The 11,363-nt window shown below is 44.7% G+C and overlaps 1 protein-coding gene across 1 annotated transcript; it reads right to left on the bottom strand.

Annotated features, from left to right (window-relative positions):
• Positions 1–1,084: 1,084 nt before the first annotated feature.
• Positions 1,085–11,159, bottom strand: LOC307080092 (lipid scramblase CLPTM1L-like; the record flags this gene model as incomplete). Its single annotated transcript, XM_079742690.1, has 17 exons — positions 1,085–1,731; positions 2,129–2,262; positions 2,935–2,979; positions 3,369–3,424; positions 3,973–4,007; positions 4,597–4,679; positions 5,323–5,373; positions 5,723–5,788; positions 6,236–6,336; positions 6,947–7,031; positions 7,458–7,552; positions 8,300–8,417; positions 8,839–8,917; positions 9,295–9,422; positions 9,833–10,013; positions 10,321–10,412; positions 10,959–11,159. 17 exons carry the CDS (start codon positions 11,157–11,159, stop codon positions 1,665–1,667), a joined length of 1,617 nt encoding a protein of 538 aa, XP_079598816.1. The 3' UTR covers positions 1,085–1,664.
• Between the last annotated feature and the right edge of the window lie 204 nt (positions 11,160–11,363).

Raw genomic sequence — 11,363 nt, 5'->3', positions numbered from 1 at the left:
CCAGCATGTGGTTCCACAGCATGTACCGTCACACTGGTGCTGGGATGTGAGCTCATGTGTGCTGGGTGTGTCATGTTTACAGAATACCAGTTTCCATTGTCAAGCCCAAAGTGTATGGGCTTGTTGAGAACCAGTCAGGCCAGGCAACATAAATATGCCTCACCGGAATAGCTCACGCCAGCTGAAGCTATGTTTTACGGTTGAATGACCAACCTATGTGTGTGTTTTGTGTGACTTATTCATAAAGGGTACGCAAAGGCTGTCATTTACTTACATTTAGCAACAAATGGAAGGCCTTTATCTCCCACTTTGTCTGACAGAAATGTTTTATTTGGATATGGATTTTGTCACAGAATGGTTTCACCATACAATGTTTCTAATGTAACAATGTTTAACATATTCAAAGGAATTTACTTATTCCTAAACCGGACCGATGGAAGATGGACGCTCTGAGCTGTGGGGTCTACGAATGCTACCGTGATATAGCATTAGCTCCTTATCAAGTCTTGGTCATCACAGTAGTCGACAGCCGTCTCACTCAGGGGCAGCGATCCATGTGAAAGTTTACATTCTGCGCTAATAGATCAACATGCTTATTGGAACATGAGTTATGATAACTATTTTACAGGAGGGAAGCAAGTTAATATGATTAAGATACACTTTTAGCCTGGTGGTACAGTGGTAATTTGTCTGGGAGTCAAGACCATCATAAACTAACATGTCTAGTATGGAGCATCAAAGGAATAAATATTGAAAATCTTTTTTCATATGTTCTGCTTTATGAGAGAGGCAGGAAAGTGGGTTGAGGAGAATTAGCATGTTGGGAATCGAACCCATGGTTAAAGGGGTGATTCGATCTACTCCACCAGGTGTGAGTGTAGTTAGCCCTTACAAGCCGTTTGAAAATCTGCCCTTCCCTGTGCCTTAGTGACATCACATGTGGGAGTGTCATCCTAGATGTGTGCTGGATAGATCAGTCCACCAGCCTACCAAGTTGACTGTAGCAAATGTTGCTTATCTGTCACTAAATCACAGGAAAAAAGGTTAATACTCAAACTGCTTATTATGACCAATCACACTCACACCTGGTGGCATGATATCACCCATTTAAAGACTTAATGGGTTGAATGAACACTCATGAGTCGTCATGGGTGGATGTTTTCTCCTACGTCTACGGACTCGTCTAACTGAGTAGGAATATATGAACTCGGCGACATCCAATACGCGCCATGACACCTGGAATTAGTGTGACCTGGGGAACCAGTCCTATCTCCACTTTGCTCCTTTAAAGGGGAACTGCAATCACTTTATACGTGTGTTTTGAATACTGAAAAGTAGGACCACTGACATCATTGTTCGTTGTTGTGATTTCCGCTACATTGGTCCGATTCTGAAAAATGATGGCAATGGTCAAGCTTTTCACAGAAACTGTGTTGATGGGACAGACTACGTTTTTTTCCCCTCATTTGAAGCGGTAGCTCCTCTCTTGTATGAGCTTAGTGTGATGGTGCCACTTTATGTTGGCCCCTCTGCAGGGAGGTATGCTCTGTATATACACTCAAGACATATTTTTTCTGTTTGTTTATCAAGAAAGGGAATGCGTGTCCCCGCCTTAAAGTGCCGATATCATGGATCCATTTTGTGCTCTACACGAAGCCTCCTCCTCACTGGGTCTTTACTTTCTTGTTTTTAGACCCGGCCTCTCGAAGTCTGGCCTTGTGGGCATAGTGTCTGAGGAAGATACACACACACACACACACACAAAAACACACACAAGCACGCAAAGTGTGTCAATGACTAACTATTACTCCAAATAAAAACATTGGCTCTCTTGAAATGTCAACATTCACACTTGACATGAATAATAATGAAGTTAAAACAACTAAGCATATAAATAGGCTGCACTTTACGACGACAGAAAGCATCAATGAAATGAAAAATATTATTATTTGATTAACATCATGGCTTGTTATGGAAAACAAAAGTATAAAAAATACAACAGAGGATTTTTAAGAGCTATCATTTGGCATCGTTTTTTTTCGGGATTATTAATGTTTCCAAATCTCTGCTGCCCTTTTCCACACTCTCTCTTCACAACGGTCAAACGGAGGAAGAGGAGGGGCGTTACCTGCGCTGATAGAGGTAGAGGAAGAAGAAGAGCTCGTCCCTGAAGCAGAAGAGCTGGTGGGACAGAGACAAGCGGTCCGACGAGGAAAGGCAGGAGATGGAGGAGCAGAGGTCCCAGAGCAGGCTGTTCATACCCTGGTGTGGGGGAGGGACAGAGTCAGGAGGGAGGGAGGGAGGGAGGAGGGAGGGAGGGAGGAGGAGGGAGGGGGAGGGAGAGAGGGAGGGAGGGAGGGAGGGAGGGAGGGGGGAGGGACAGAGTCAGGAGGGAGGGAGGGAGGGAGGGAGGGAGGGAGGGGGGAGGGAGGGAGGGGGGGAGGGACAGAGTCAGGAGGGAGGGAGGGAGGGAGGGAGGGGGGGAGGGAGGGAGGGAGGAGGGAGGGGGAGGGAGGGAGGGGGGAGGGACAGAGTCAGGAGGGAGGGAGGGAGGGAGGGAGGGAGGGAGGGGGGGAGGGAGGGAGGGAGGAGGGAGGGGGAGGGAGAGAGGGAGGGAGGGAGGGAGGGAGGGAGGGGGGAGGGACAGAGTCAGGAGGGAGGGAGGGAGGGAGGAGGGAGGGAGGGGGGAGGGAGGGAGGGAGGGAGGGGGGAGGGACAGAGTCAGGAGGGAGGGGGGGAGGGGGGAGGGAGGGAGGGGGGAGGGAGGGGAGGGATGGAGGGAGGGAGGGGGGGAGGGAGGGAGGGAGGGGGGGTGAGGGGGGGTGAGGGAGGGAGACAGTCAGGTCTAACGGCCGGTTCAGACCGAAGAGGCGGGGCTTTGAACTGCGGTTTAGAAGAGGCTGGTGTGTGTTGGTGAGACGACTCAGTACTTACTCTGTACATTAACACCGTGCCCTGCAGGTGGTCCACAGCCCTCAACTGAGAGAGAGACAGAGAGAGAGAGAGAGAGAGAGAGAGAGAGACAGAGAGAGAGAGAGAGAGAGAGGGAGAGAGAGAGACAGAGAGAGAGAGAGAGAGAGAGAGACAGAGACAGAGACAGAGACAGAGAGAGAGAGAGAGAGAGAGCAGGAGAGAGAGAGAGAGAGACAGAGACAGAGAGAGAAACAGAGACAGAGATAGAGGCAGACAGAGAGACAGGCAGAGAGACAGACACAGAGACAGAGACAAAGAGACAGTGACAGAGAGACAGACAGAGGCAGACAGAGTCAAAGAGAGTGAGACAGATAAACCAAGATGGCCCCAAGGTGAATAAGACAGTATAGATGATGGTGTGCCTTCATTGACTGTGACGGCGAGGCCGGAAATACCTTGTGGTTGATGAAGAGCTGTGGGACCATAGTCAAGAAGCCCAATGCATAAACTCCTGTTAAAACAATGACATCTTAGATTTAGATGGAATAACTTCAACTTCTAATATGTGTGGCCTGAATGTGTTTTGGGCACATAGCATTTATTAGACTTTAGTGGAGTCTTTAACCCTATTTGGACTGAACAAATTGTAAAAACGGCCCCATATTTGTTCTGCATTGTCTGATGGTTAATAATGTCCAAGCCTACTTGTAAAGATACTTTGTTCAATATCATCAAGTTTCAGATCTGAACTATTCTTTCTTTCAGACAAAGACGGAGATAAAGGTCTTTCATATGTTTGGATCTGTAAATGTAAGTAAATTACAGCCTTTGCGTACCCTTTATAAATAGGTCACACAAAACACACACACATGACCTATGTGTGCGTTTTGTGCGACCTATTTATTCCAATGATTATTATAACTAATAAGCTAATCGGGCTTAGGCTTCTTAAGTAAAAAATGATATGTTTAAGTAGTTAATAGCTTCTCAATCCTTCATTTAGGTTTCATTAGATGACTACTCGCCAAGTTTATGGAGACAGGATTCAATTTCACTTACCAGTCAACAGACTGTTGATTAACCAGGAGTAGCAGCTGTTGACAAAAGACAGAGTTTCTTTAAATCAATGATTTCTTTGGATAAATACTATAATTTAAAACGCCGGCTGTGTCTCTCTCTTTGTTAACAAGAATCTTACTGTTGACGCGCCCTAAACCTCTCCCATTCAGCCACCTTGTCAACCGCGCGCGATAGATGGCATCTCACAGTTGCTCAGACAGTTGGAGTGGCAGAACATTTAGTTTTATTTAGTTTTTGTTTCATTCTGAAAGTCTCCCACCTCCTCACTGAGAGGGGCTCAATTGTACAAATTACATGAGTAAAATGTCAACATTTTAACGTAGCTTGAACCTGAAAACATACATGAGAAATATAATACAAAATGCTGACCCAACAGCTGGAACTGTGAAAAAGGCTGAAAAACAAAGCAATTTATTTATTTCCCTATGACCATTTTTTCAAAATCCTGTGTTCCACTGAAGATGGCGCTGTTGCTGTGGTGTGATATCACCCATGAAATCACCCAGAGAAACGAGAGGTCTCTTCAGTTATGTAAGTGAGTCAAGTTGTAGGCCAGCGTTACTGAATACCTGTAGACAGATGTGTGAGAGACATGTGTCTAACCTCTTGTAGCGCAGGTAGACTAGGGAGAACACGACCCCGCTGACACACAAGGGGAAGACCAAATAAGACAGGTATCTGGAGGCCTAGGGGGGAGAGACACACACGTTAAACTCAAGAAAGGTCTAGAAGGAAAGTAAGATGGCATGAAACCCTTTAACATTGACCGGCCGGTCAAGCACACCCATAAATGAGTGAGTGAGTGAGTGAGTGAGTGAGCGAGTGAGTCAGTGAGAGGGAGAGGGGGAGAGAGAGAGAGAGAGAGAGAGAGAGAGAGAGAGAGAAAGAGAGAGAGAAAGACGAAGAGAGAGCGCGAGATAGAGAGAGAGAGAGTGAGTCATTGAGTCAGTGAGAGGGATTGGGGGAGAGAGAGAGAGAGAGAGAGAGAGAGAGAGAGAGACGAAGAGAGAGAGCGAGATAGAGAGAGAGAGACGAAGAGAGAGAGAGAGAGAGAGATGGAGAGAGAGAGAGAGAGAGAGTGTGTGCGTGCGTGTGTGAGTGTATGAACACGAACAAACACAACAGAGTTATGTCAGAACGCATTCCAGGAACCGAGTGGAAGATAAACATTGAGGGCGTGAGATGATGAACACACAATGTGGGGTGTGTGTCTTCTTGTAAATCATGCAATCTATCTGGTATGATCTCACCGTTTAAATTGTGTCCTGTTACAGTGACATATCATGTAATAAGGTAAGGAAAAATCTGCCTTTCTACAGAGGCACATACCTGTGAATCATACTCTGCTGTCTTCCTCTCTGCTTCATCCAGTTTACTAACCTGCACACAGTATCAGCGGAATGTTACCAATATGGGATGTATTTATTCAGCAGGTGAATGATACAGAGTAAATACAAGAGAGGCTTTCATTACAGCCCAAAAGTGGTGGGAAGGTCAGAATAGAGTCGACGACAGAGAAGCTTAGAAGCTTAGCAAACATATATATATTTATGCTTTATTTTTATTATTGAAAGTTTGGAGGAATGCCTTGTACATGCACACCCTGACCAAAAGGTGGCGCAAACAAAGCATTTTACATTCTAAATGTGTTTGACTAACACAATAATGTCAGGTTATTCAGTATAATATTTCAATTAAATGGTTTATTGTAAAAATGATATTTACTCACATGCATGATGGGCCTGTAGCTCTTCAGATGCACATGGATCTTGAATACTTTAAAGACCTTCCATACCTGGGAGGCAAAAGAACGATCAATGATGAAAGAAGCATGATCATAAACATTAGTTTTATGGCTTGATCTGTACGGCCATTTATAATATACATTTCATCATTTCTGTTATACCTCTGTCGTCCTAAAACCACCTCAGTAAACTTTTAAAATGAATAGATTTGGCGTTTCCACTGAAGTAGGCAGATTGTATTTCTTGATCAAACTGTACTATGCGTAAAATGTATTTATCGTTGCGTGCCCAGAAGGGGAGTTTGCTGGGTCAGCATTTGCTTTCCATTGTCCTGCAGAGTAACGCTGCTAGGCTAGCTAGTGCCGTAGCCTAGCTCCCGCTCCTGCTTGTCCAGCCTTCAACGACTGAATCAGGGGGTACAACGGAGCTCAAGAATAAGAGCTGGAAATTTAGCGATAGACGGAGGTAAAGCAGCTGATGACTCCTGTATGAGCTACCTCCACGACGGCTCCCAGTCCCACAGGAAGCAGCACCAGCAGACTGGTGTCCTCCAGCAGATGGACGAAGACCAGCAGCGTGCCCAGGCAACGCCACACGACTACACAGGACACGGTGGGGAGATAAGGGTGGGAATCTACACTAACACAAACCTACTCTCTTTAAACTGTGCACCAAAGGAAATGTACTCGATGTGCTGTTATGTTAACCATATTGTTGACCAACTGTTTTTAGAGGGACGATGAGGAATAACTTTTCAACGTCAACCCTTTACTTAAATATATATGAGCATTGAATGTCCTATACTCTAGCATCACAATTTAAATTCAACTTTAAATTGTGACAAAGCAGCCTTAATCAAAATGAGGCCATGAAGCAATCAAAGACGCCCAAAATATCTCCTTTCCCGCTCTTTGGAATGTGGGCCACATTAGAGAGGCCCCTAACTGCCAAAGAAGACCCATTCTTATGTAAAGAAACCAAACTCTTAAAGCAAACCACAAGTTCAACACTAATATAAAGCGCCTGCAATTTTAAATCATTGTAATAGCATTTGAAAGTATTTTCACGGCTTTGCAGTTGGAGTTCAGTGTTTAAATCTTGAGGACTTTCATGATGGCCACAACAGAGGACATTCTCTATAGATATTTGGCACATGGACTATAACTTTGGGAGAGTATTGTTTGAACAGATCCTGTTTTGCTTCTCACCTGACCTCCTTGACATGCCCACCATGCTCTTTTTCTTCCTCCACGATGTGATGTCGTTTTTAAGGGCCAGGAATTCACAGATCAGCTGCAACGTATACAACACATCTATGAACATATGGTACAGTACACTGTTCAAAAATAGGGCAATATTATATATATATACGATTATTATTATTTAGACAACCAGCGCTGTCAAAGGTGGCAGACAGCCACAATTTCCCTTTTTCTTTCAATTCATTTTTCTCTGTTTCATCGTGTGGGAGAAAAAGCGTTGACAGCGATTACCTGTCAAATGCAGCAGAATGTATTGATCAGCTGATATGAGATCCCAAATGAGCATATCTATCTCTATATTCCTATTTACATTCTGTTTCTTACTGCCTGGCACTATATCTATCTATCCATCTGAGCGGATATTATGGTTTTTGTATTCTATTTGTAATGGTTTTCGATGCCAACACACAGACAGACAGCGCAGACAGACGGGGTGTGCGGTGTCGTGTCGTCTCACATGCAGAGCTGTGACCAGGGCCGTCAGGATCAGCAGGTAGAGGTTAGAGCCCCGCAGTGTCTCCTTGATCTCATCGATGTTCTCCTCTGTGAAACCTGCAACAGTAACAGCGGCTTAGTTCAGGAGGTAGAGCAGTTGTCTTGTAACCGAAAGGTCGCTAGTTCGATCCCCAGCTCCTCCTAGCTGAGTGTTGAGACACTTAACTTCAACCCTAACTGCTCCTGGAATGGCCTTCGCCTTGAATGGTTGACCCTGCCGTCGGTGTGTCGATGTGTGTGTTAACCGATGTAGGTCCCTTTGGCGTCTGCTAAATGCGCTAATAATAAATAAAATAACAGTGGACCCACAAGTCTCTGATGTGTTTCACTACATAGAAGCTGCTTCACTTGACTGGATTCACTTCATCAGGTCGTGATAAGGCAATGTCAAGGCAACAAGGCTCGTTCTGACTGGTCTTCGTGCTGGACTACATTTAAATATTAGCTTAAATCTGTGGCCCGTCCCACTTTTTTTTGATTGGATTGTGTTTTGAATGAGTCTCATAGTTCTCAAGCATTCGTTTGACTAACGGCTATTGCCATAGAGCCGAATGCATGAACTATAAGACTCAATCCAAACACAATGAAAAAGAAAATTGTGCTGATAGCAGTTTTTTAAATGTCACTTGGATGCAAAGTGATCTAAAGAAAATGTAAATCAAAAACGGTTTACAAATTATTTTTTTAAGTAAAGAAAATATAGCCTATCTTACAAATGAATAGCAAACCAGCACCTCACTCAACAAATCAAGACAGATCCGATACCAGGCGAAATAGAGGGTGGACTGTGGACGGCCGACTGACCAAACTGCCGCAGTGAGTGCACCAGGTCCTGCAGGTGGATCCAGAACCTGAAGCTCTGGAGAGACGTCCCCCGGTAGGACAGGGTCAGGGGCAGGTGGCGTGTGTTGCTGGTGACCTCCTGCACACACAACACAGGACAGGCGGACGGGCGGATATTCATCCCTGCAGAGTTGGGAACTTACAGGGAAATCCCTGAAGCTGTTTGCATTTACGTTTAGGGAATTTAGCAGACGCTTTCATTCAAAGCGACTTACAGAAAGTACATTTGTCAGAAGAAAGAGAAACAACAATATATAGCTGTATGTACAGTAAAGATGCTATATCTTAGAGAGAGAGAGAGAGAAAGGCTATATTATAAACTACCAAACAAGTCGCACTTGAATATCTTCTGTCTAATGTAAATAGATAGTGTGTGTGTTTTCATGGGAGAGAGTGGATATTGTGTTTTTTGATGTTTGGAATGTGAGCTACATCTGCAAAGATTTTCTGTCCCACTGTTGAGAAACGATCACATTAATCTGAAAGAGGCTACAGCCTACCAGCAGGTCTCTGGCGGCGACGCTGAGATGATCCACCAGGAGCAACGGAAGGTAGGTCGTCTTCCTCCCGTCCGGAAAGCTGAAGAGCAAGACAAACCAACATTGCATCACATCTGCCATTTAAAGGCAATGCCCCCTCATCAAAAACCTTAAAAAGAAAAAAGGTTAAAAAATGTTCTTTCAGCAATTTGTGATAATTTGAAGCATACCCCAATGAGTTGAATGAATTATGATTTGATTCTTTCTCATGATTCTCATGCACGGCCAGTGGTAAAATGAACACATAAGAACCGTGCATTGCAACTCTTAACAAAGGAATGGCGTGTATTCCGGGCCTTTTTATAAACAGACGATGGAGCAGATGGGGCAGTATGAGTGATAGGATGATTGCAATCAAACCAATCCATCATTCAACAAGGATCGGTGTTCACGAGTCCTCGGCTTTTGGAGACTCACACGCGCATGTGCCGTCTCAGGTCACTAGGGAGCCCCGCCTTGTTGAAGGGGAAGTCTGTGGACAGCACCGTGATTGACAGGTGTGGTTTCCAATGCGAAACAAGAGCCTCTAATCTGTAAGACCCCTGCTTAAAGGAGACAAACACAAACAAATAGGGACAGACACAAACTGTAGGACTCGTGGGTAAGACAGCAAGGTATGCAATACCGTAAAGTTGCTAGATCTGACAGTTGACACCTATTGTGAACAGTTTAGGACTGAAATAATGGCTTACACACCAATCTTAGGACTGTCTTAATTATGATCCTTGTTATGTGTGTGACTTGTATGTCCTTGTGTAAATTGACGTGTGATTTGCTGCGACTTGCCCTCTCTACTTGCCCCCACAGGGACCACAATGGAAACAAGCCTTTGGGCGTCATCGTGTCGTCCCTCGACTACACACTAAGTATGACGCAGCGCGCCGGTCATATTTTATATCAAAACGATCAAACCAAATCAAATCAATCAATCAACACCACATCATATCTGTGTTACCTGGCGCATGGCGCCCTTCGGTGCCCCTGTGTGTCTGGGCGTCGTGTAGGTAGTGAGGGGGGATGCGTAGTGCACCCCCCTGTGGTCCTCTAAGGGGGAGACACCAGCCCTGTGGACGTACACGACCGCGTGGAGACTCCCGTTGGCCCGGGTCTCCTCTGGTAGAGAGACGTTCACCTGTCTGCAGAGAGGGCGGGGGAAACGGCCTGTGAGACGGCTGTATTCTCAGGGGGTTTTGGGGGATATTATGATAGTAACGTTGAAGTAATACGATTACATGTTCTGGTTTCGTTAGAATGTAACAGGTCAACATGAATGATTGGTCATTCTAGTTATTTGAAAAGTGAATGTTTCTCAGACTTCTGTTATATGCAGAAAATAGTTAATGCCGAAAATACAAGATAAAAATAATTACACAATTGCACATTTTTCAACAACACAGTGTATTTTTCAAATCAACCACAAATGGCGAAACTTCTTTAACCTACTTTTCAAACGCAGAGTGTGGGTCGAAGGGGTCCACTGTGAGGATGAGGCGGAGCTGGCTCTCCTCTGGGACCAGACAGGTGAACACGCTCATCTGGTGAAGACGAGCAGCACATGAATAATGAATGTCTGCAGAATCCAGCTTTCTGGAACAGAGCCCTGGGGGCCTGGGTTTGATTCATGGGGGATATTTTATGAACTTTGCAAAATGAGCTTGCAAAATCAACGTCGCCAGCATGGAGGTCAGGAATATTGATCTATTTAAATGTTACACATGACATGTAGAAATTACCGTGGACCTAAATGGCGTTTTAGGTCTATGACAGGCATAACTTTCTGTATTGTCCGAATTCGTTTTTGTTAAAAGACATTCATAAAAGTCTGATCTAAGCATTTTCTTCATTCTGTGTGTTCTCTGTGAATGTGAAGCTCTCAAACAGAAAGCAAAAAACGCCGTCCCAATTGATTGCTTTTATTTAGATTGACTTAGATAGATTCGATTTTTTATTTAGTCAATTAGTTAATCAATACGAGCGAGAGAGAGCGAGAGAGAGAGAGCGAGAGAGAGAGAGCGAGAGAGAGAGAGAGAGAGAGAGAGAGAGAGGCTATATTATAAACTACCAAACACGTTGTAACGAACCTGTAGTTTTGGTCGATCTGCCAGGTAGGAGGTGATACACTGTTCTCCCTTCCCCTTGTCGCAAGGTTTCGTGTTCAGGAAGCCGTACAGCACCCAGGCGGTGTGACACATGTAGACCACAAACACCCCGAGAAAGATCCTTGTGTAAGACATCCTTTTACTCCCACTGTCTCCAGGTTTGGAATAACACGAGGGAAACATTATTTTAAACCAGCAAAATATAAGCAAATCGCAATAGAGGAAAAAAATTGGAATGTAAATACAGAAAACGCCAGAAAAAACGCGTTATAAAAGTACAGATTCAAAAATAAAAGTCATCATAAAGGTTAACATTTAGCCCCGTGAGTCTTCCTGCACCGCCAGCATCCTTCCGGTCGCAGGCGTCACGACGCAGCATCACCAGGA

The sequence above is a fragment of the Pollachius pollachius genome (genome assembly GCF_949987615.1).
Source record: "Pollachius pollachius genome assembly, chromosome: 1".
NCBI classification, from domain to species: domain Eukaryota; kingdom Metazoa; phylum Chordata; class Actinopteri; order Gadiformes; family Gadidae; genus Pollachius; species Pollachius pollachius.
The sequence above is the reverse complement of the archived record's forward strand: the minus strand, read 5'-3'. Positions and strand labels throughout refer to the sequence as shown.